Source organism: Salvelinus fontinalis, chromosome 31, assembly GCF_029448725.1.
Source record: "Salvelinus fontinalis isolate EN_2023a chromosome 31, ASM2944872v1, whole genome shotgun sequence".
In the NCBI taxonomy this organism is placed as follows: Eukaryota; Metazoa; Chordata; class Actinopteri; order Salmoniformes; family Salmonidae; genus Salvelinus; species Salvelinus fontinalis.
In genome coordinates this window covers 29,140,504-29,164,456 of record NC_074695.1, presented here as the reverse complement: position 1 = coordinate 29,164,456, position 23,953 = coordinate 29,140,504, and the positions used below count along the sequence as shown (strand labels likewise).

At 41.8% G+C, this 23,953-nt stretch overlaps 1 protein-coding gene across 2 annotated transcripts in view; it reads right to left on the bottom strand.

Moving 5' to 3' along the window:
- LOC129829997 (metabotropic glutamate receptor 4-like) overlaps positions 1–23,953 on the bottom strand; it is a 242,751-nt gene that overhangs the window by 84,533 nt on the left and 134,265 nt on the right. For both annotated transcript variants that reach the window (XM_055892098.1, XM_055892099.1), the window contains exon 3: positions 1,226–1,361. In XM_055892098.1, coding sequence (XP_055748073.1) covers positions 1,226–1,361 — 136 coding nt within the window. The remainder of the gene's footprint in view (positions 1–1,225; positions 1,362–23,953) is intronic.

Sequence of the window (23,953 nt, the reverse complement as noted above, 5' to 3'; positions counted from 1 at the left end):
TGTTATGTATTTGTTTTAGTTGGTCAGGGCGTGAGTTGGGTGGGTTGGTCTAGGTTTGTTTTTCTATGTTTGGATTTTGTGTTTGGCCTGGTATGATTCTCAATCAGAGACAGGTGTGTATCGTTTGTCCCTGATTGAGAGTCATACTAAGGCAGCCAGGGTTTCACTGGTGTTTTGGTGGGTGTTTGTTTCCCGTGTCAGTGTTTGGGCCACACAGGACTGTTTTCAGGTTAGTCACGTTGGCAGAGTTTCGTAATTTGTAGTGTTTGTTGTTTGTTCATTAAAACATGAATACCTACTCCGCATCTTGGTCCGATCCATGCTCCTCCTTGTCTGAGGAGGAGAACGACTACGACAACCTTAACAATAGCGCTCAATGGTTTTTGCGACTGCACTTGAAGAAACTTTAACATTTCTGTAGATTTCCCAGATTGACTGACCTTAATGTGTTAAAGTCATGATGAACTGTTGTTTCTCTTTGTTTATTTGAGCTGTTCTTGCCATAATATGGACTTGGTATATAGGGCTATCTTTTCTATATCACACCTACCTTGTCACAACACAACTGATTGGCTCAAATGCATTAAGATGGAAAGAAATTCCACAAATTAACTTTTAACATGGCACACCTGTTAATTGAAATGCATTCCAGGTGACTTCCTCATGAAGCTGATTGAGAGAATGCAAAACTGTCATCAAGGCAAAGGGTGGCTACTTTAAAGAAATTCAAATATAAAATATGTTTTATATTTGTTTAACACATTTTTGGTTACTACATGATTCCATATGTGTTATTTCAAAGTTTTGATGTTTTCTCTATTCTAAAATGTAGAAAATAGTACAAATTAAGAAAAACCCTTGAATGACTAGTACTGTAAATACCTCAGATAAGAAGAACATGTCATCAAAATGTAGTTAGATTGAGTGTGTTTAATGTGAACTGTTACATATCCCGTTCACTGTGGACATCTAATAAAAATAAAGCTGAATAAGCTTACTGAAAATGGTGTATTTCATTTTAGGGATGTTCAAGCATGGTGGGGAGGACAAGATACTAATGTACAGCCATTTACACCGCAGTGCATCCCCATCTAAACCAATGGGCAAAAATGCTGAATGTTGCGTCTTTGAACAGAAACTCAGATAAATTTAGATACTTTGTTGGCATCATTTAGTATGTTAGTTTAATTATTTTTTCATTCCTGTAACAGTCAACATCACTAACCTAATGTCATCTTCATTGGCAAAGAGAATAACAACCCGTGCATTGGGGTTCTCTGACAGTCTGCGGATGATCTTGTCAAACTCTCCAGGCTTAGGTTCTCGTGGTATCTTCACTGACTGAGAGATGCACACACCTCCTGCAATCAAGGGACAGAGGAACATGTAAGGATTATTATAGACAGAGGAAAATAGACATGGATAAATTACACTAGCTGATCTGCTGATCTGTCTAGGCTTTCCCTAAAACAGAGTATAAATAAAGTTTATAATCAGTACCTGGGGACCTTTTATCAGGGTACACCATCTCTGATGTAGTTTGGAGTATTGTTATGGAACACCTGTCGGGCATCAGCACCAGAAATAACTATATTGGTTAACCATCACAGGGCATCTGTATATAGCTACAGTAAACCGGCACAGGGCATCTGTATATAGATACAGCAAACCTCTATCTAAATGCAGGTTCATCATTCTTAGAATCACGATCTTTCTTAGTTCTCTGTGTCAACTGAAAGTAGGCCAAAGCCAAGTAGAGTTATTTTCACTCGCCTAAAACCAACAACACTAATCCTATTCATATCTTCAGGACTTTTTATGGATGTCTGGATGCAAGATAAAAATTGTGCTGGTGTAATATTTCACAGCATGATGAACGCAAGGTGTTAACAAAATATTGTCATGTACCGCAAGGGGCATTGCTGAGACATGGAAAACCATAGATTCAGTTTATGGGGGTGCCAATGAGATTGGGGCAATTGTGTAGCAATTCGTAGCAAACCTACACTCGTAATTGAAAATTTGCGAATAGTTGAAATGTTTCTCTCCATAGATGTATTTTTGTTCAACTTTAGCATTGTAAGGCTTTCAGTAAGTTATAAAAGACATTAAGTACATCTTGCTTACTGGGCAAGCATACATTTACTGATATTCATCATTCTACTTTTTCACAGCATTCTTTTTGTGTATTGTATGAATCCAAACATATAGGGCATCAAGGATTTCAATTTTTCAATGGAAGTATCCACATGACTCATAAAACTGTTAAGTTGGCAGTCAAAAATTGACAGTTACTCTGACATGTCATCAACAAAAAAAATTAAAATGACATGATCAAAACTCCAAAATAACCCACCCATACATCACACAACATGTTATGGAAACCAGTGCTACTTAATTTAAATTTAATCAATCAAATCCATGTAACCAGTGGTGTAGTGGAGGGTAAACTCACGTAGAGTAAACTCCGTTTACCCATTTTTTTGTTTTTGGCGGAAAAATGCATTGAAAGTTTAGAGAGTGTTCCTTTACTCGGCGCGACTGGCAATCAACGTTTACCCACCAATTGTTTTTACCACTACATCACTGCACCTGACCTAATCCCATTCCTAATCTGGTGTGTTAGACTCTGACACACACAATACACTTACACAATTCCCCAAAGAGAGCAGCAAACTAAACCTTCCCGTGCCATGAGGCATTGGTATCCAGCAGCAGAAAGAAAGTGAGGGAGCTCCAGCATACGTCCATTGGATAGCAAACAAGCCAAGGCTTTCTAATTCTCAGAGAAACATTTCAGGAGAATTGTTTTGTCTTCCTGCCAAAATGCCACAGACTCTATGGGCATGCTAATGAACTGTGCAATCAATGCAGGAATAATACCCTCTGGTTCAGTGAATAGCTGCCAGGGCTGCACGATAGATCAGAAAACAAAGCGCCCCAACTCTGATACTAATAGGTTGTGAATGTACGATTTTTTTTTAGCAAAGACCATTAGATGGACAACAATGGGCGTGATGACAGTCTAGCTTATAGGTGCAAAGGGCCACTTCTGGTTGAGAACCTTTGAGCTAAGGCCTTAGTCAACGGCATGCAACAACACACTGATGTAATTGTACTCCCTCCCACATACTGTACATGCAAGTAGTTTATTTTTCTTTGATTTTGTGGTTTTGCTACCCCACTATACCATACACTGGCAGTGCTCTGACCATGCTGTCACTGGGCTGGTTAATTTTTTATTTTTGTCTTCACTGGAGAAATAGAGTCTTGTCTTTTGTCTGTAATGTATTTTTCGTTATGTGTCAGACCCCAGTAAGACTAGCTGTCGCCATTGGCATCGGCTAATGGGGATCCTAATATATCAAATCAATCAAATCAAATTACTCATATCATGGTTCATGTCTGTTTTTTCTAGGGTCAGCAATTGTCATAGTGACAGACCCATTGTTCTCCTGCTTCCACGATTCTTTCACTCATTCCTCCACACACCAAAATAGATTGAAAGCCATTCCTGGGTCCGACAATTGTCCAATCTATTCAGTGGCCTACACTACATTTTCTCCATGCTACATTCTGTTTTCACTCTTCAATCCTACAGTACTCTGTAAACTTTTTCCAACTAATTATAGCCAGTCGAAACTGATTCTCCTGAGGTTTATCTGTCGATTTAGCTGTCTCATTCTATCTACGTAGCCTGTAGACTTATGGGAAATGTTACTCCAGTAATGGGCAGATCTAGGGTGACTGCTATAACTATTCTCCTCATCATTACCAGAGACTCTATCCATCTCAACCATAATATCTCTTTGCCTCATAGGTGTCCCAGTCCCAGGGTCCCTCACCATATTCTCTGTGGAGAAGATAGAGAGTTATCCCTTTCTCCCTGCTCCCTCTTTACTGCTACTGTTCTGTGACCTAGCCTCTGGAGAGGGAAGCCAAGGGAGCGAGATATACACTGGACGTGCTACCTTGTCCCAGACCTGTGTTTTCAACACTCTAGAGACAGCAGGAGCGGTAGAGATACTCTGAATGAGTGGCTATGAAAAGCCAACTGACATTTACTCCTGAGGTGCTGACCTGTTGCACTGTCTACAACCACTGCTATTATTATTATTTGACCCTGCTGGTCATCTATGAACATTTGAACATCTTGGCCATGTTCTGGTATAATCTCCACCCGGCACAGTGAGAAGAGGGCTGGCCACCCCTCATAGCCTGGTTCCTCTCTAGGTTTCTTCCTTGGTTCCGGCCTTTCTAGGGAGTTTTTCCTAGCCACCGTGCTTCTACACCTGCATTGCTTGCTGTTTGGGGTTTTAGGCTGGGTTTCTGTACAGCACTTTGTGATATCAGCTGATGTAAGAAAGGCTTTATAAATACATTTGATTGATTGATTGAGATGGAAAGAGCGAGCTCCCAGCCACTTGCAGTTGAGGCCCACTGAACTCACTGGGTCCCTATTGGGTCACTGGAAACAAAACTCCATAATTCAGCCCTATGCTGCTAGCAGTCCTGCTTCATCAGGTATAATATTGCAATCATATTACAATGCATTACCAATCTCTGTATAATTGTAGGACTATAGTATGTATTCACTGTTCTGCAGGTATTCTTATTATTTCCCCATTATTTCCCCACAAAGTTGTTTGGTGGGGGAGGGGTTGTGGTGGAGTTTATGATGAACTGCGAAAACAAATCCAGCACAGACTACATTTTATTCCTTCTTCAAAATGCCATTTTATCGATCTAACTATGATTGTTCCCTCGTTATGCATCTGCTATTATAGTTTATGTCAGGTAATAATCCATCGGTAATTACTGCCTTCCACAAATCTGGTTCTCTACACAATGCTTTTCTAGATTACATTTAGCCTCAGGATATGATTAATTAGGAAAACTCTCCCTCTCTCTCCTTTTCCCTGATGAAATTCCCTGCATTGCAGACTGACCATTTTCAATCCACTGGCATACGGTATGAACATGTAGACAGAAAAACAGATAGTGAAGCAGTAAAAAAAACACAGTGAATGTTGCAACCACCCTAGCATTGACATGATTTCACCATTTTCTAAATCTCTGGGGAGATGCGTACCAATAATTATCTGTTGATTAATTATGTTCCATCAAGTCCACCTGACTGTGTTGTTGTCTCTCCAGATTTAAAGAAATTTGTGAGGCTTGCATGAAAAATATAATTAAATTGTGTGCTATTTATCAAACTCCAAGCCAAGCAATCTCTCTCTTCTTCATCAAAAATATGATTTATTACTTGAGTGTCTTCTTTTTTCACACATTTTCGAAAAACACGATTGGTTAAGGGATTTTTGAATCACTAACAACTCTGTGCCTGGAAAAATAAGCTGAGGGCCCAGTGAAGGAGAAAAAATGAACCCACGTCTCTGTAGGAGACAAAATGAACCCACGTCTCAGGCTGAAGATGTTGCTGATGAGTTCCAATGAACCGCCAGCCCCCCATCTCGCCACCTAAACACCACTACCTCTCACACCTCCTAGACAGGCAATGTGTAAATCATCTCCAAAAATTGCCTTCTTTGCAGAGATCTGCACGCTCCTATTCTCTAACCAGCGTCATCTACTGACAGTAGCTGTCTTCTCTTCTCTAGTGGGCCTGAACAGCAATCTTCATTCCTATTAGACACCCGGGAGAGAGAACGTTGATGTCGTAAACATTAAATACAGCCCACTCAGAGTGGCGGATTGCTGCACAGCGTTTGTCCTCTGTGGAAGTACTGGAGAGAGGTTCACTAGATTTACCACACTGAAGGTGCTAAAGATATCCCGATGTGACCATTTCAATGCTATTTGCTAGGTAAACAAGCTGTAAAAGAATCCAGAGTATGGGGTAAAGGTAACCATTATGATTTAAATTAATACCACACAGGCACACTGATGCATCATTCTTATGATTGTCATCACCATCACATCATCAGATTAGAAACAACTTGATCCTCAATAATCCACATTTATGTTTGCAGTGTCATTTATGTTTGCAAGTACATAACAAAGGGATGCACATTCACGGAGTGGTTTATTTCTTTGCAAATAAAGGATACGTAGAATAACCTACAGCGTTCCTTAGTAGAAAAAAACGTTCATTGTTGAGAACTAGTATCAAATATCGTTTTTTAATTTGAATCACATGGATGGTTCAGCTATTGAATGGGAAGAGATGAACGACCCCAATTTCACCTAACCAATTTGCCATTTGTTTTTAATATTCCATACGCCAAAGCCATTTCTGAGAATTCTCCTTATTCTCCTCTTTTGAACTGAGAAATGTATAAAATCAAAAGGGCACCTGTGTGTATATGCCCACTTCCCAGATAGTAAGGGAAGCTTTGTTTATATTGTAAGGCATGGCAGACACTAGAGGACTTGTCAGAATGTATAAGGCTTACTTTGTTTATTCAGTGTGCAGGCTAATATGAGGCAGCAGCTCTGGGATGGATCGTGGTAGAGTCGTGGGTTCACCGTCCCTGTGGGAGAATGTAGCAGTTCAGTCTTATCTTTCATATGAAGGGGTTTGTGTTGTGCCCACAGGCCTGCTTGTCAAACACTTTTAGTGCCCATAGGGATTCACACTAATATCATGCCTCTCCTCTCCTACTCTGGTGCTGCTGATCATGTACTTCCTAGTTAATACTGCTCCAGCTACTCAATAATATTTATATTGATGACATGGCTGACAACTTTGAAAAGTTTATGATTTTACATAGCCACTGTGTGTGTATGTGTGTTGTTTGTTGCGTATGTGTTGAAGCTGAGTATATAGTCTCCCAATGCCTCTGCTTGTGGCTGCAGGGGGATGTATCTAAAACATGGGAACATATTGTAGCAAGGCAGATGTTTAATAAACACAGACAACAGACTGTACACTTGAAGGGTGTAGGTACACTAGAGCCTATCTAAGAAGAGGGAGCAGAGTGGCGTACTAACAGGAGAGGAGGGAGTAGCTAGTAGAACAGGAGGAATACAGAGAGAGCAGCAAGGCAGCACACTCCCTCTCGGTACAAGATAACACTGAGGGAAGTATTAGAGGGCCTGTTATGCCTGGGAGATTTACATCTGGAAACAGAGAGAAACAGACAGTGGAACTAGTGGAGGCGTATTGGAAAAGCTGTGAAGTAAAACTAGGTTATGCACCCTCATTGCTGCTGAGTACATAACAAAACATAAACGTGTTGGTCTCTAACAGAGGAAAATATGACTTTGTTTGGACTTGTCCTTATCATGTTCTTATCTCCCTTCAACATACTGTATGACCAGGTGGTCAAAGATACGGTTCAGAGTTTGTTAGACTCCGGCTCCCGAATTATTGTTTGCACAACGTCTAACATTAATTATTTCCCCAGTGAACGACTTCCCAAAAGCCTTAATTTAAGTAATTACATAGAGATTTTAAAAAAATCTGTATCAACATTAGTGTTATAAATTACATACACAAAGGTCAGTTATATTAATATTCTGCTATTATGAATTTAAAACAAGGATTATCCCCTCTAAAGGGAAGTGGTACTCGCTGATCCATTGTTTTGACATTGAATGTACCATTTACTGCAAAATACAAGATTTAGGCAGTCACTTCTTTCCATCCATGCCATAGTAAGGGGTGAAGTGTTGTTCCTCTGGCTTTTATTCTTGCCTGACGAGTTTGGTATTTTCATCAAGTGAATTCCTGAACCAAGCTCTTTCGAATGAAAGTGTTTCCCAAAGCTCCTAGAAGGTTCCATGGACAGTGGAATGTAATGAAGGGATTGAGGGCAAACATTCTTTCTAATTTTAAAGAACTAGGTAGTAACTAAGTTGTCCCATTTCCCAACCCCCCTCATGTGTGGTGCTAGTGTATGTGCTGCTGGTTATGGGACTGACTACTTTTGTTGGCACAGTCAGACAGTGGAACTGGATCAGATAATAAACCCTCTCCCCGGATAAGGATATAACCTGAAGATAAGTTGCCAAAGAGTTACACATTGTATTTACTTCTACTTTTCTTCCACTAGGGTGAGTATTATTAACACTACAAGAGAAACAGAAAGACGTTTATTTTCCTACTAAAGATGCCAAATTAAACAAGGAACCAGGAGAGGATTAGAAAAATACAGAAATAGCTTGAACGACAGAGAACTCAACCCTTTTCATGAGCAGGAGGGTTCATTGAGAATGACTAAACATAATTTGGTCAGGGGACGTGTTCCTGCTGGTGGTCTGTTGAGCCATGTCGCCAGACTGCTGTGCTGAGAAGCCTTCTCAGCTTGTCCCATCCTGCAGATACAAACTCCCAGCATGCAAACACCCTGACACCATGTTTAAATTTCTGTCATGAGATCATCTATATTTGACTGAAATTAAATTATTACTGGTAAATGATGAAAAAAGCACAAAACCAAACATGGCACTGTTGGGTGAATTTGAGTTGGTGTTTTTATCAGAGGAACAGAGATAGATCTTGACATGCTCCATTTCTTTTATTTAACTAGGCAAGTCAGTTAAGAACAAATTCTTATTTACAATGACAGCCTAGGAACAGTTGGTTAACTGCCTTGTTTAGGGGCAGAACAACAGATTTTTACCTTGTCAGCTCAGGGATTTGATCTAGGAACTTTTCAGTTACTGGCCCAACGCTCTAACCACTAGTCTACCTGCCGCCCCAGGTAGCCTAGTATACATACATTTTGAATCACAAACAGTATCTCAGAAGAGTACAATGTGCAATAAAATGAATCCCTCTTCTAGAGTGAATAAAACAGTTGCCTCTACTTAGATCATGTTCTGTATACAGGTGTATTCACTGGCTGTGGTGTTTGATGTGGAAGCAAAGGCAATTAGCCAAACAGAAGTAAAGTTGAAAACATGCTTTGTACTGTAGCTAAATTGAGAAGGATAAGAATATCCATGTATGACAGAGTGTGATATTTGTTCAACAGGATCTCCACTCACTGGCAACTATGGACTATGTGTGAAATCATTTATTATCAGGGTCTTTGTGAGAGAGTAGCTGCAAGAGTAGGATGTCAGTGGCAGTCGTTGCGGTTTAAGATGAGGGAGTGTGATTTTTTATTTCTTATGAACATGGCCTTATTTCTTTTACAATACATTCACCCAGCTCAATGTAACATCGACGGGTTTAGGTTACTACATGATACTCAAATTTTCCCTATACCCATCATGAGGTTGCTACAATCTAGCCTATTTTTATATTTTTATTTATATACATTTTTTATTTGCCTTCACCTCCCTTATCTCACCTCACTTGCTCACATTGTATATAGACTTATTTTTCACTGTATTATTGAGTGTATGTTTGTTTTACTCCATGTGTAACTATGTGTTGTTGTATGTGTCGAACTGCTTTGCTTTATCTTGGCCAGGTCGCAATTGTAAATGAGAACGTGTTCTCAATTTGCATACCTGGTTAAATAAAGGTGAAATAAAAAAAAATAAAAAAATGTAAATAAGAATTTGTTCTTAACCTAGTGGTTAGAGCTTTGAGCCAGTAAGCGAAAGGTTGTTGGATTGAATCCCTGAGCTGACAAAGTAAAACATCTGTCGTTCTATCCCTGAACAAGGAAGTTAACCCACTGTTCCCCGGTAAGCCATTTTCTTTGTCCAAAGATTACAACTTATATTGCATTCAGAATTTGGGAGACAATTGGTAAGAAACAATTATTCCAGTTCAACACAAAACACACCGCATTTCATTCAATTTCTATATTTACATACTTTAAGATTTAATCAACATACAAAAACAATATGTGAATGTCAGACACAGCATTCTTCCACTTCAACACAAACCTCACACTCACTCAAGTAACTTGAAAAAACTGTTATTGATGCCCACTCCAAAAATACCTTTGTTTTTAGCAGATGTTGCAACATCTAACCAAAAAAATATAATTTTTTAACATTGTAGAAGGAATCCATATTAAAGTGGCATTTGGAACAAATGGTTGATCCACTGTAACCCTGAGAGAGGGTTAAAGGAGGCTTTTTTGTGTGATTGTTTCTATATGTACAGCTACGCCATAAAATGTTTGCAACCAAATTTAACTTAAATATGACATTGTGTGTAATTGCATGTTGGTGACGTTCCAATACCAAAAAAACAAGAAGTTGAAAAAGTTGCAGCTTGGGTTCTCTTATGGAGATTTCATCAATCAAGGTGAATATACAGTTGAAGTCGAAAGTTTACATACACTTAGGTTGGAGTCATTAAAACAAATTTTTCAACCACTCCACAAATTTCTTGTTAACAAACTATAGTTTTGGCTGTCGGTTAGGACATCTACTTTGTGCATGAAACAAGTAATTTTTCCAACAATTGTTTACAGACAGATTATTTCACTTTTAATTCACAGTATCACAATTCCGGTGGGTCAGAAGTTTACATACACTAAGTTGACTGTGCCTTTAAACAGCTTGGAAAATTCCAGAAAATGATGTCATGGCTTTAGAAGCTTCTGATAGGCTAATTAACATAATTTGAGTCAATTGGAGGTGTACCTGTGAATGTATTTCAAGGCCTACCTTCAAACTTAGTGCCTCTTTGCTTGACATCATAGGAAAATCTAAAGAAATTAGCCAAGACCACAGAAAAAAAATTGTAGACCTCCACAAGTCTGGTTCATCCTTGGGAGCAATTTCCAAATGCCTGAAGGTACAATGTTCATCTGTACAAACAATAGTACGCAAGTATAAACACCATGGGACCACGCAGCCGTCACAGCTCAGGAAGGAGACGCGTTCTGTCTCCAAGAGATGAAGATACTTTGGTGCTAAAAGTGCAAATCAATCCCAGAACAACAGCAAAGGACCTTGTGAAGATGATGGAAGAAACAGGTACAATAGTATCTACATCCACAGTAAAACGAGTCCTATATCGACACAACCTGAAAGGCCGCTCAGCAAGGAAGAAGCCACTGCTCCAAAACCGCCATAAAGAAGCCAGACTACGGTTTGCAACTGCACATGGGGACAAAGATCATACTTTTTGGAGAAATGTCCTCTGGTCTAATGAAACAAAAATGTAACTGTTTGGCCATAATGACCATTGTTATGTTTGTAGGAAAAAGGGGGAGGCTTACATGCCGAAGAATACCATCCCAACCATGAAGCACAGGGGTGGCAGCAACATGTTATGTGGGTGCTTTGCTGCAGGATAGACTGGTGCACTTCACAAAATAGATGGCATCATGAGGCAGGAAAATTATGTGTGTATGTTGAAGCAACATCTCAAGACATCAGTCAGGACGTTAAAGCTTGGTTGCAAATGGGTCTTCCAAATGGACAATGACCCCAAGCATTCTTCCAAAGTAGTGGCAAAATGGCTTAAGGACAACAAAGTCAAGGTATTAGTGGCCATCACAAAGCTCTGACCTCCATCCTATAGAACATTTGTGGGCAGAACTAAAAATGCATGTGCAAGCAAAGAGGCCTACAAACCTGACTCAGTTACACCAGCTCTGTCAGGAGGAATGGGACAAAATTCACCCAACGTACTGTGGGAAGCTTGTGGAAGGCTACCCAAAACAACATTTGACCCAAGTTAAACAATTTAAAGGCAATGCTACCAAATACTAATTGAGTGTATGTAAACTTCTGACCCACTGGGAATGTGATGAAAGAAATAAAAGCTGAAATAAATCATTCTCTGTACCATTAATCTGACATTTCACATTCTTAAAATAAAGTGGTGATCCAACTGACCTAAGACAGGGAATAATTTTTACTAGGATTAAATGTCAGGAATTGTGAAAAACTGAGTTTAAATGTATTTGGCTAAGGTGATTTGGCTGAGATATTACTGCACTGTTGGAACTAGAAGCACAAATATTTCGCTACACTCGCATTAACATCTGCTAACCATGTGTATGTGACCAATACAATTTGATTTGAAACATCCTTGAAAAGAGGAACACTGTATTGAAGCCTAACGTCATCAAATGGGCAAATCCCTGACTTCATCCACCGATTTGCTTCGCGTCCTGAAGTCCGCAGAAAAACAGCCAGAGAATGACAGCGAAACCAGTAAGTGGATTCTCTCGTGGGTAGTGCAAAGTTTCAATGTGATTTGGGGTGTTTGCCTTTTCTTGCCCTCAGACTGTGACAATGATATGTCCTCCCTGCTTCTGCTTCATCTCCTCCCACCACCAGTAGTAGAGAAGAGGACCAAGATCAATGACAGCGATGCTGTGGGCAGACTAGTGCACTTTCATAAGGTAAGATGATAGTTATTGTTGTGTAATTTCTTTTTTAGGTTGTCTCTTCATTGTCTTAACATGGAGAGTGACTTTTTTATTTATTTTTTTATTTTACCGTTATTTTACCAGGTAAGTTGACTGAGAACACGTTCTCATTTGCAGCAACGACCTGGGGAATAGTTACAGGGGAGAGGAGGGGGATTAATGAGCCAATTGTAAACTGGGGATTATTAGGTGACCATGATGGTTTGAGGGCCAGATTGGGAATTTAGCCTTAAAAATATCCTTTGTGTGTTGCAGTCATGCTGCAGCATTGAAGACCATCTTGATGGGAGTCAAGGTCGACAGCCATACCTCCTTGACAACGAAGAAGACAGAGCAAGATTGACAACTACTACATTGTGGTGGACAAGAGGCTTGTTCCCTGCCAGGCAACTAGTGGTCTGTTTGCATTTGATGAACTGTTCAAAGCCCACTTTGTCTTTAACCTGACATATGATGATGCTGTTGTCAACTTCTACACATTTGTGCAGAACACCATCTACAACGTTGATGTAGGCAAAACAAGAGAGGCCCCTAGCGTGATAGCGTTGAGGACAAAACTTCTTAACTAGATAAATGTATGTTACGGTGCTTTTGTTGTCAAGCGTTGCACAGAAACAGCCAGTCATTGAGCCACCAAGTTTAGATTGGTCTATGCTCAAGATGGTTGTAGATGGCAGTTTTCTACATACTCAAGTTTCAGAAAACATTTGAATAGTATTCATAAGGATATTGGTCAAGTAGTTGATGGATAAAGCTTTTAAGGGCTCTCTCATGTTGGTGATTCTCCAGTCCAGTCAGAAGCTCCACAAATGGTTTGCGACATTGTTATCCCACATGATAATACTCAAAGGGATTGTTTTGAGAAGAATGGACTTGCAAAAGATATGTGTGCTTCCATCATTGCCAAGTTGCAATCTAGTGGTGTTGCAAATAGTGTTGTGTCAACAGTAGTTTGTGATTTAGAAGAGCTTACTACTGGGCTGCACTCCCAAATTAAACAAGTTCTGTCAGTTGTGCCTATGGATAACCCCTATACATCTGCTGTAAATGATAGTTTTGAGAACTTTGAAAACCCCTTTGCCAGTTTTAACACAGAAACCAAGAGAACTAAGTACTTCAACCAAAAATGCGGTGTTGTGGAACCAGTAGAAGTGGTGGTGGGAGTTAGATATGTATATGTGATAGCAGGTGAAATAAACAAACAGGCATGTATCATCAAGTCCCAGTGAAATACACTTTTGTATATATTCCTATACTGGAAACATTGATGTTCAATTGTGTTGCAATTCTGAAATCTGTAAGTTATTGGAAAATGCACCTAGGTATACATCTGTGGAAGACACTTATGAAGACTTTTGTGATAGAAGTTACTTTAAGACTTATCCCTTGTTCTCAAAACATAGAGATGCTTTACAGATCCAATTGTTTTATGATGACTTTGAAACTGCCAACCCGCTTGGATCCAAGCGTGGTGTTCACAAGATAGGCGCCATTTATTTTGTCCTCAGGATTCTGCCACCTAATTTTAACTCTGCTGTGATGAATATCAATTTTGTCTCAACATTTCATGATCAAGATCTAAAGAAATATGGCTTTGATGCCATTCTGGAGCCCTTGGTTAATGATGTTAAAAAACTGGAGAGTGATGGTGTAAATGTGCCTTTTTCCACTGATAGAGTTTATGGCACTATCTGCCAAATAACTGGAGACAATTTGGTGATGCATGAAGTCCTTGGTTTCACAGAATCCTTCAGTGGTCATTACTTTTGCTAGTTTTGTTTGATAGAGAAGTCTAATGCTCAGACGGTTTACAGTGAGGATTACCCTAAGATTGTCTTGTGTGGTAAAAATCTATTTGAAATGCATTTGAATCAGTTGCAATCAGACCCATAGCTCCCATCTGTGTATGGTGTAAATAAAAATTCTAAACTAAACAGTTTGCAACACTGTGGACGTAATGCATAACATTATTGAAGGGGTGGCTCAGTTTGAGTTAAAATAGTTGTTTGAATATGTCTCTGAAAATGTTATTTCGAAACGTGCGATTTTCTCTAGAACCTACTCGTTTGACTATAGGTACTTGGAGCGCAAAAAACGTCCAACTAAAGTCAACCTAGAGAACAGTGGAAATAGCATAGCACTTAATTCTATTTCAACTCTGTGTCTTGTGAGAAACGTTGATTTGAGGTGATGTTGCTCCAGCAGGAAATGAGAACTGGAATACGCTGCTCATCTTACTGGAAATAGTCAACATTGTTTTTTCCCCTTTTCTTAGCCAGGGCATGACTGTGTATCTGAAGCATTTGATAATTGAACATCACACACTTTTCAAACAGTTGTACCCACATAAAAACGTGATACCCAAACATCACTTTATGATACATTACCCAGCATGCATAAGACAAATCGGTCCTTTATTACGTTTGTGGAGCATGAGGTTTGAGGCAAAGCACAAACTCTTTAAGAACACCCTCAAAAACTTCAAGAACATTAAGTCCCTTGCCAAAAAAACACTAAGTCCCTTGCCAAAAAACACCAATGTGCTATAAGCCATCACTGGGAAACATCACCATTGCGACATACTGAGTATGGACCGATAAAAGCATTTCCCTGAGTGATTTTACTGGTGGTGAGGAGTTGGCAGCATCACTTCGGGTCACTATGCAGAAAGCCATTTCCTCTACCAGCTGGGTTAAGATGGATGGCACTGAGTACAGAGAAGGACTGCTATTTTGCAGTAAGATGGAGCATGAAATGCCAGTCTTTTGTAAAATAACTAAGATTGTGGTTGACAATATTGTATACCTATTACTGGACAAGTTGCATACTGATCATTTCAGTGAACATTACCATGCATTCACTGTGTTTGATGGTGTTGATGACAAAGTTGTTGTCAAAGTCGATGATCTGAAATTTTATAAGCCTTTTAACCTTCAAAGTGCTTAAGGTGCTGATGAGAGCCTTTATGTTGTTCCTTTGTTTGACATGATTGAGTAATAGTCATATTATTGGCAACTTTGTCAGGAAAATTGCTTACCTAGTCTTAGGAGGACTTCCACTTGTGTTAAATAGCAACTCTGCAAATACTCTTGTTCTCATATACTACATGTACTGAGGCGCCTGTGGTACACTGTTTTCATTCTGATGCACCTGTGATGCACTGATTTCATTCTGAACTCACCTACAACTTGCAGGCTTGATTTATGAGTTCGAAAGAACCAGAAAAAAAGTTATTTCCTAGTGTGAATATTTATCACTTCCTGGTGTCAATTCAGCTACAGTATTCATTCTCTAGAGTTTCTCAACACTGAAAGGTGTTGCTGCTTAATACTGAGGGTGTTGAAAAAACACTCGCATGGGTCATTTGAACACAAGTGTTTCAATATGAACACTACCAAAAGTGTTGAATGAACAGAGTGGCCCCACACTGTATGAGTGTTAAAAAAAAACACACCCAGGGGTCATTTGAACAACACCTGAAGTGTTATATTAACACTACAAAAAAATGTTTTAACACTGATGAGAGTGGATCTATATAAACACTGGACAAGTATTAAAATTAACATGCCTGATGTTAAATTAACACTCACATTTGCTGTGTAGGTTTTGTATTGAAATCAATGTACCCAGGGGAGGATAGAACTAGCTGTCCTCCAGCTACACCATGGTGCTACCCTAGAGTGCTCTTAAGGCTACTGTCACGTTCCTGACCTGTTTTCTGTTAGTTTTTGTATGTGTTAGTTGGTCAGGACGTGAGTTTGGGTGGGCAGTCTATGTTTTCTGTTTCTATGTTGGTTTAAAGGGTGACCTGATATGGCTCTCAATTAGAGGCAGGTGTTCTTCATTTCCTCTGATTGAGAGTCATATTAAGGTAGGTGTTTTCACACTGTTTGTTTGTGGGTGGTTGTCTCCTGTGTCAGTGTTTGTCGCACCATACGGGACTGTTCGGTTTGTTTGTACATCGTTCTTTTTGTGTAGACTATTTTCCCTGTTCGTGCGTTCTTCGTGTTATATGTAAGTTCGTATAGTTCAGGTCTGTCTACGTTTTCGTTTCGTTATTTTGTTAATTATTCAAGTGTTTTCGTTTCGTGTTTATTCCGTCTTGTTTAATTAAAATATGTCCTTTCACAACGCTGCGCCTTGGTTCAATCACTACTCCTCCTCTTCGGTTGAAGAGGAGGAGGACTACCGTTACAGAACCACCCACCAAATAACTAGAACCAAGCAGCGGTGTAACGGGAGGAAGGGACAGCGCAAGAAGGAGGAATGGACATGGGAGGATGTTTTGGACGGTAAAGGTTGCTACACATGGGAGGAGATCCTGGCTGGAAGGGATCGCCTCCCATGGGAACAGCTGGAGGCACTGAGGAGAGCAGAGGCAACCGGAGAAGGGAACCGGCGTTATGAGGGGACGCGTCTAGCACGGAAGCCCGAAAAGCCTGTGAGTACTACCCAAAAATTTCTTGGGGGGGGGCTAAGAGTTAGTGGGCCAAGGGCAGGTAGGAGACCTGCGCCCACTTCCCAGGCTAACCGTGGAGAGCGGGAGTACGGGCAGACACCGTGTTACGCAGTAGAGCGCACGGTGTCTCCTGTACGTGTGCATAGCCCAGTGCGGGTTATTCCACCTCCCCGCACTGGTAGGGCTAGATTGAGCATTGAGCCAAGTGCCATGAAGCCGGCTCTACATATCTGGCCACCAGTACGTCTCTTTGGGCCGGCTTACATGGCACCAGCCTTAAGCATGGTGTCCCCGGTTCGCCTACATAGCCCGGTGCGGGTTATTCCACCTCCACGCACTGGTCAGGCGACGGGGAGCATTCAACCAGGTAAGGTTGGGCAGGCTCAATGCTCAAGGGAGCCAGTACGCTTGCACGGTCCGGCATTTCCGCCGCTACCTCCCCGCCCCAGCCCAGTACCACCAGTGCCTACACCACGCACCAGGCTTCCAGTGCGTTTTCAGAGCCCTGTTCCTCCTCCACGCACTTTTCCTATGGTGCGTGTCTCCAGCCCAGTGCCTCCAGTTCCGGCACCACGCACTAAGCCACCTGTGCGTCTCCAGAGCCCTGTACGCACTGTTCCTTCTCCCCGCACTCGCCCTGAGGTGCGTGCCCTCAGCCCGGTACCTCCAGTTCCGGTACCACGCACCAGGCCTATAGTGCGCATCGAGAGTGCAGTGTGCCCTGTTCCTGCTCCCCGCACTAGGCTTGAAGTGCGTGTCTCCAGTCCGGTGCCTCCAGTTCCGGCACCACGCACCAGGCCTACAGTGCGTCTCAGCCGGCCAGAGTCTGCCGTCTGCCAAGCGCCGCATAAACTGCCCGTCTGTATTGAGCCTTCAAAGCCGCCCGTCTGTCATGAGCCTGCAAAGCCGCCCGTCTGCCATGAGCCTACAGAGCCTTCCGCCAGACAGGAGCCGCTAGAGCCTTCCGCCAGACAGGAGCCGCTAGAGCCTTCCGCCAGACAGGAGCAGCCAAAGCCTTCCACCAGACAGGATCAGTCTGAGCCATCCGTCTCCGCAGCGCCGTCTGAGCCATCCGTCTCCGCAGCGCCGTCTGAGCCATCCGTCTCCGCAGCGCCGTCTGAGCCATCCGTCTCCGCAGCGCCGTCTGAGCCATCCGTCTCCTCAGCGCCGTCTGAGCCATCCGTCTCCTCAGCGCCATCTGAGCCATCCGTCTCCTCAGCGCCATCTGAGCCATCCGTCTCCCCAGCGCCGTCTGAGCCATCCGTCTGTCCCGAGCCATTAGAGCCGCCCGTCTGTCCCGAGCCGTTAGTCAGTCAGGAGCCGCTAGAGCCATTCGTCAGTCAGGATCTGCCAGAGCCGCCAACCAGACAGGATCTGCCAGAGCCGCCAACCAGACAGGATCTGCCGGAGCCGCCAACCAGACAGGATCTGCCAGAGCCGCCAACCAGACAGGATCTGCCAGAGCCGCCAACCAGACAGGATCTGCCAGAGCCGCCAACCAGACAGGATCTGCCAGAGCCGCCAGCGAGCCATGAGCGTCCAGAGCCGCCAGCGAGCCATGAGCGTCCAGAGCCGCCAGCGAGCCATGAGCGTCCAGAGCCGTCAGCCAGCCATGAGCGTCCAGAGCCGTCAGACAGCCATGAGCGTCCAGAGCCGTCAGCCAGCCATGAGCGTCCAGAGCCGTCAGCCAGCCCGGAGCTGCCAGTAATCCAGAACTGCCCCTCAGTCCAGAGCTGTCTCTCTGTCCGGAGCTGCCTTTCAGTCCGGAGTTGCCCCTCTATCCTGAGCTACCTCTCTATCCTGAGCTACCTCTCTATCCTGAGCTACCTCTCTATCCTGAGCTACCTCTCTATCCTGAGCTACCTCTCTATCTCGACCTACCTCGCTGTCCTGAGCTACCTTGTCTTGGTGTTGCCCCTTATATTAGGTGGGTGGAGAAGGAGGGTGGTCATTCTAAAAGGGAGATGTAAGCTGGGATTGACTATGGTGGGGTGGGGACCTCGCCCTGAGCCTGAGCCACCACCGTGGTCAGATGCCCACCCAGACCCTCCCCTAGACTTTGTGCTGGTGCGCCCGGAGTTCGCACTTTAAGGGGGGGGGTTATGTCACGTTCCTGACCTGTTTTCTGTTAGTTTTTGTATTTGTTAGTTGGTCAGGACGTGAGTTTGGGTGGGCAGTCTATGTTTTCTGTTTCTATGTTGGTTTAAAGGGTGACCTGATATGGCTCTCAATTAGAGGCAGGTGTTCTTCATTTCCTCTGATTGAGAGTCATATTACGGTAGGTGTTTTCACACTGTTTGTTTGTGGGTGGTTGTCTCCTGTGTCAGTGTTTGTCGCACCATACGGGACTGTTCGGTTTGTTTGTACATCGTTCTTTTTGTGTAGTCTATTTTCCCTGTTCGTGCGTTCTTCGTGTTATATGTAAGTTCGTATAGTTCAGGTCTGTCTACGTTTTCGTTTCGTTATTTTGTTAATTATTCAAGTGTTTTCGTTTCGTGTTTATTCCGTCTTGTTTAATTAAAATATGTCCTTTCACAACGCTGCGCCTTGGTTCAATCACTACTCCTCCTCTTCGGTTGAAGAGGAGGAGGAATACCGTTACAGCTACAGCAGACCTTCATTGTGAAACAGTGTGTTTCAATCAATTATTTGGTGGAACGTGAATATATTTAGTATAGTTTAATCTAAAAATGACATTTTTTTTTACTATTTCTATTTTTATGGAATTCACTGAGGATGGTCTTCTCCTGGGGTATACGTCTTCTCCTGTGCTAGTGTGTGGCTTTAGTCTAGTTACTCCCTGTAATACACGGATGTCATCCACCAAAGGAAACTGTTGTTTTTTATTTTTATTTTAATTTTATTTTTTTATCCCATTTTCTCCCCAATTTTCGTGGTATCCAATCGCTAGTAATTACTACCTTGTCTCATCGCTACAACTCCCGTACGGGCTCGGGAGAGACGAAGGTTGAAAGCCATGCGTCCTCCGAAGCACAACCCAACCAGCCGTACTGCTTCTTTAACACAGCGCGCCTCCAACCCGGAAGCCAGCCGCACCAATGTGTCGGAGGAAACACCGTGTACCTGGCCCCCCTTGGCTGGCGCGCACTGCGCCCGGCCCGCCACAGGAGTCGCTGGAGCGCGATGAGACAAGGATATCCCTACCGGCCAAACCCTCCCTACCCCGGACGACGCTATGCCAATTGTGCGTCGCCCCACGGACCTCCCGGTCGCGGCCGGCTGCGACAGAGCCTGGGCGCGAACCCAGAGACTCTGGTGGCGCAGTTAGCACTGCGATGCAGTGCCCTAGACCACTGCGCCACCCGGGAGGCCAGGAAACTGTTGTTAAGCGAAACAACTAGTGATCGCGACGAGAAGGGAGATGGGGTCAATTCATCTAAAATGAACCTCTTGTGCAGTGGGCATCGCTCAATCAAACAGAAGCCTTTTCAGAGGCAGAATCAAATCAATGCTCAGCAGTGAGTGATTTTATTGTTTGCATGAGTCGGGACCAATGTCTTGTGCATATTATTTCCTATCATTAGTCAAGCCCATTGCCCCAAAAATGTACTTGGTATGGCAAATTAATAAAAGGACAAATTAAATTGCGTATGGGATCATTAACCTGTAGAGCAGAAGAAATACAGATCTACAGAGAGCTGGAAAGAGAGGAAGGGGCAATGGAATATGCTTCTAAAGCAAATGTCAGTGTTCAGTTAAATAAATTATTAGTAATGAAACTGCAATATCCACTCATTAAATATATAGTGAATCCTTAGATGACGAAACAGAAGTTTAATTCATGAATGACCTCATCCCCCGCCTCACTACGATAGGCAGCCAAGAACACATACTGTACGCCATCATGCCTCCAGCTTCAAATGCCTAAAGTCTAGAAAATAACCTGACTCTGCCATGTTGGTGAGGAAAGTGGTGTCCCCGACCAATTTGGTATCAAAGGGGGAAAAAATGAAACAAAATCCCAGGGAAGGATTCTCCAGTTTGCTGTGTAGTCTTACGTAATGCTTCCTTAATGTACTCTATAGTGAGGTTCTCTCTCTCTCTCTGATGTTAGTCTGCAAGATCCTGCTGCCAATAAGAGAGCTTACTGTATGCTGGATAAAAGGACATTAGGATTGCTACTGTGAGGAAGCACATGTTTTCATCATGTCATTTGTTGTTTTCTGCTTACAGTATTTATGAAGTGAACATTAGAGGTATTGCATACTGCACAGAGGCCACACACAGTGGTGTAGTGCAATTTGTTATATGAGGGAGCGCAAGAAAATATTATGTAAATTACATCATAATTCCTCAATCAAAGTTTGTACCAACAGATGTAGCCTATTACATATCATTGTAGAATTGGCCTACAGTATGCATACAATTCATCCTCCAATTGCAACATCTGCCTATGCCCACACATATTGTCTCAATATTTTATTTTATTTTGAATACCCTCAAACAACAAGTTAGGCATAACTAAATTCTAAATAGGCAATCATCACTGTCAATCGTAAATTATTATTCTTTATGTTTTACCGGTGAAATGTCCAAACCGCATGCCAATCATTTGATCTCTAATCTGTTTCATGGCAATATGCAATTAGATCTTATTGAATTACTGTTTCATGGGAATATGCATTTAGATCTTATTGAATTACTGTTTCATGGGTGAATTAAAGCAGATGGAGTTAAAAAACTATTAGCCTTTCTAATGTAACATTTTACAGGCCTACTATGCTACAGTACACTGTATACTATTATGTTTGGTCATAAAAAATACTAATTAATTATTATGTGATCTTGCGAGACATTGATTCAGCTTTGATCTAACTTTGCTAAACAAGCACTATTTGGCGTAGGCAACAGATCTTGATGAGGGTTATTTTAAGTGATTTGAGCACCCTTTGAATCGTGGTGCTGAAAGGACAGCACCGTAACCAAGTGGTCACATATCATTCTGGGTTCCACTACACAAGCGGTCGTCTGTGGAGTTTTATGATCCTAGATCTCATTGGTGTGATGAGGTTCATGTGCTGGTTCAGTTTTTCTGTATACACAATAGAGCTGGTACGTTTCTGTGAGCTAAGCACTCGGACAGTAGGGCGAGTTCAAGTGTGTCGTACATGAGCCCCATAATGAACTGTTTTGAGGACTGCTGTTTAGCAACCCCTGGTAGAGTTTTCTGTCTGTGGATATTCTTGTTACATTGAATTTGTGGTGTATCAAAGTGGTATACATATTTATTTAGTTTGTCATTCTATGATTTTCATGGAATTTTTGTAGTAATTAAATATAATGAGTGCCACCCCCTTGCTACGGCAGCACTACATCCAGTATTTACGATAAGTAAATACTGTACAAATGACTGTACAATCTGTTGGAAACATGGAGAAATCATGAATAATAACTAATCAAAGCAAATAAAGCCATGTACTATTGTACGTTAATCGACGGATACATTAGTGCCACAATGACGTAAACTGTAGTAGCTGAAATATAAAGCGTGTGAGCAAAACCATTAGCTGCCATAATCAACAGTTATCTAGTCAAGCATGTAAGTAACAACATTGATGATATAACTAATCTGTCATCAACATCATGCATGAGAACACAACTGGGTTGGATCTGTACTTTTAGATGATGGATCAACTGTATGTATTAGTTGACAGGCCTAGTTTCCAAAGCTTTGGAAAGCGAACTGCAACAGGGCCTAGTAAGCCATCCGTCAGCAGCCCTGTTTTCATCTGTAAACAGTCTATAATTCCCATGGGGAAATTGACATAGACTCTCTATTTATCCCTGGCACATGGGAAGCAGTTACGGTGCAGCGAGTGACAGAACATGTTATTGTGCACACATTAGTCTCCCCAGTCCCACCCCCTCCAAAACCGGATCTGGGCAGGTACGCAGTCTCCACACACCATATCACATGTGCAGTGTCCAAAAAACATGTGATTACACAAATTAGTAAATACAGAATTTTCACACCATAATTCACTGAAATAAACCATACCATTCAAACAGGCACTTTTTCCTCTGATACTGAACAACAACACATCTATTCTAGACTTCCAGTGGCATCTGGATAGTACAATGAAATGTATCATTGCCAATTTTGACTGTTCCTGCATTTTTGTTTGAACTTGTCCTTAGTACTCTGCAAAACAACGTCTTAACACAGGGCTATTTTACCGACTACTCTGTTCCCTGGACTTAACAATACATGACAGCAGGCTCTGGGGCAACCATAAATTAGAATTAAAAATGACTAAATTACATTTTCTTACTTGGGCTAAATGATTTATACGTAGAGAACAGCAGGGCTGAAGGCTCTCAGCATTGTGAGATGAATTGTACTGTAGGCAGGGTTATGAAAGGACTCACCTGAGCCCTGGGAGTTTTGATTCACCCCCCCCCCCCACGGATTGCCCTTAGAGCATAGCTTTATTTTAAAATGAAAAAAGGCAAAAACCCTATGCTTTCAAGTATAACAAAATCAGTGGTGGAAAAAGTACCCAAGTCATACTTGAGTATGACTTGAAAGTTAAAAGTTATTCAAGTAAAAGTGAAGGTCACTTAGTAAAATATTACTTGAGTAAATGTCAAAGTATTTGGTTTTAAATATACTTAAGTATCAAAAGTACATTTAGTTGCTAAAATATACTTAAGTATCAAAAGTAAAAGTGTAAATCATTTAAAAGTTCTTATATTAAGCAAAGTGGACGGCACCATATTCTTGTTTTTAAAATGTACGGATAGCCAGGGGCACACACCAACACTCAGACATTATTTACCAAAGATGCATTTGTGTTTAGTGAGTCCGCCCTTGATAAGTGCTTGAATTTCACAATTTTGCTGTTCTGCTAAGCATTCAAAATGTAAAGAGTACTTTGGGTTGTCAGGGAAAAGTAAAAACTATGATATTTTCTTTAGGAATGTAGTGAAGTAAAAGTAAAAGTTGTCAAAAATGTACATAGTAAAGTAAAGTACAGATACCCAAAAATCTACTTAAGAAGTCCTATAAAGTCTTTTTACTTAAGTACTTTACACCACTGAACAAAATGTGCTGCTTCCATTTGTAGGCCAATCCACTTGGTTGATATGACTGTCTGAGAGCTGTTGGACATTAGGTTCCAGCTACTTTCAAAGTTGTGCTCACTGTAGCTCTTGACAGGGCTGGTAAAGGACTTGTATAGAGTCAGCAACTGGAGACAAGGCTCAGTGG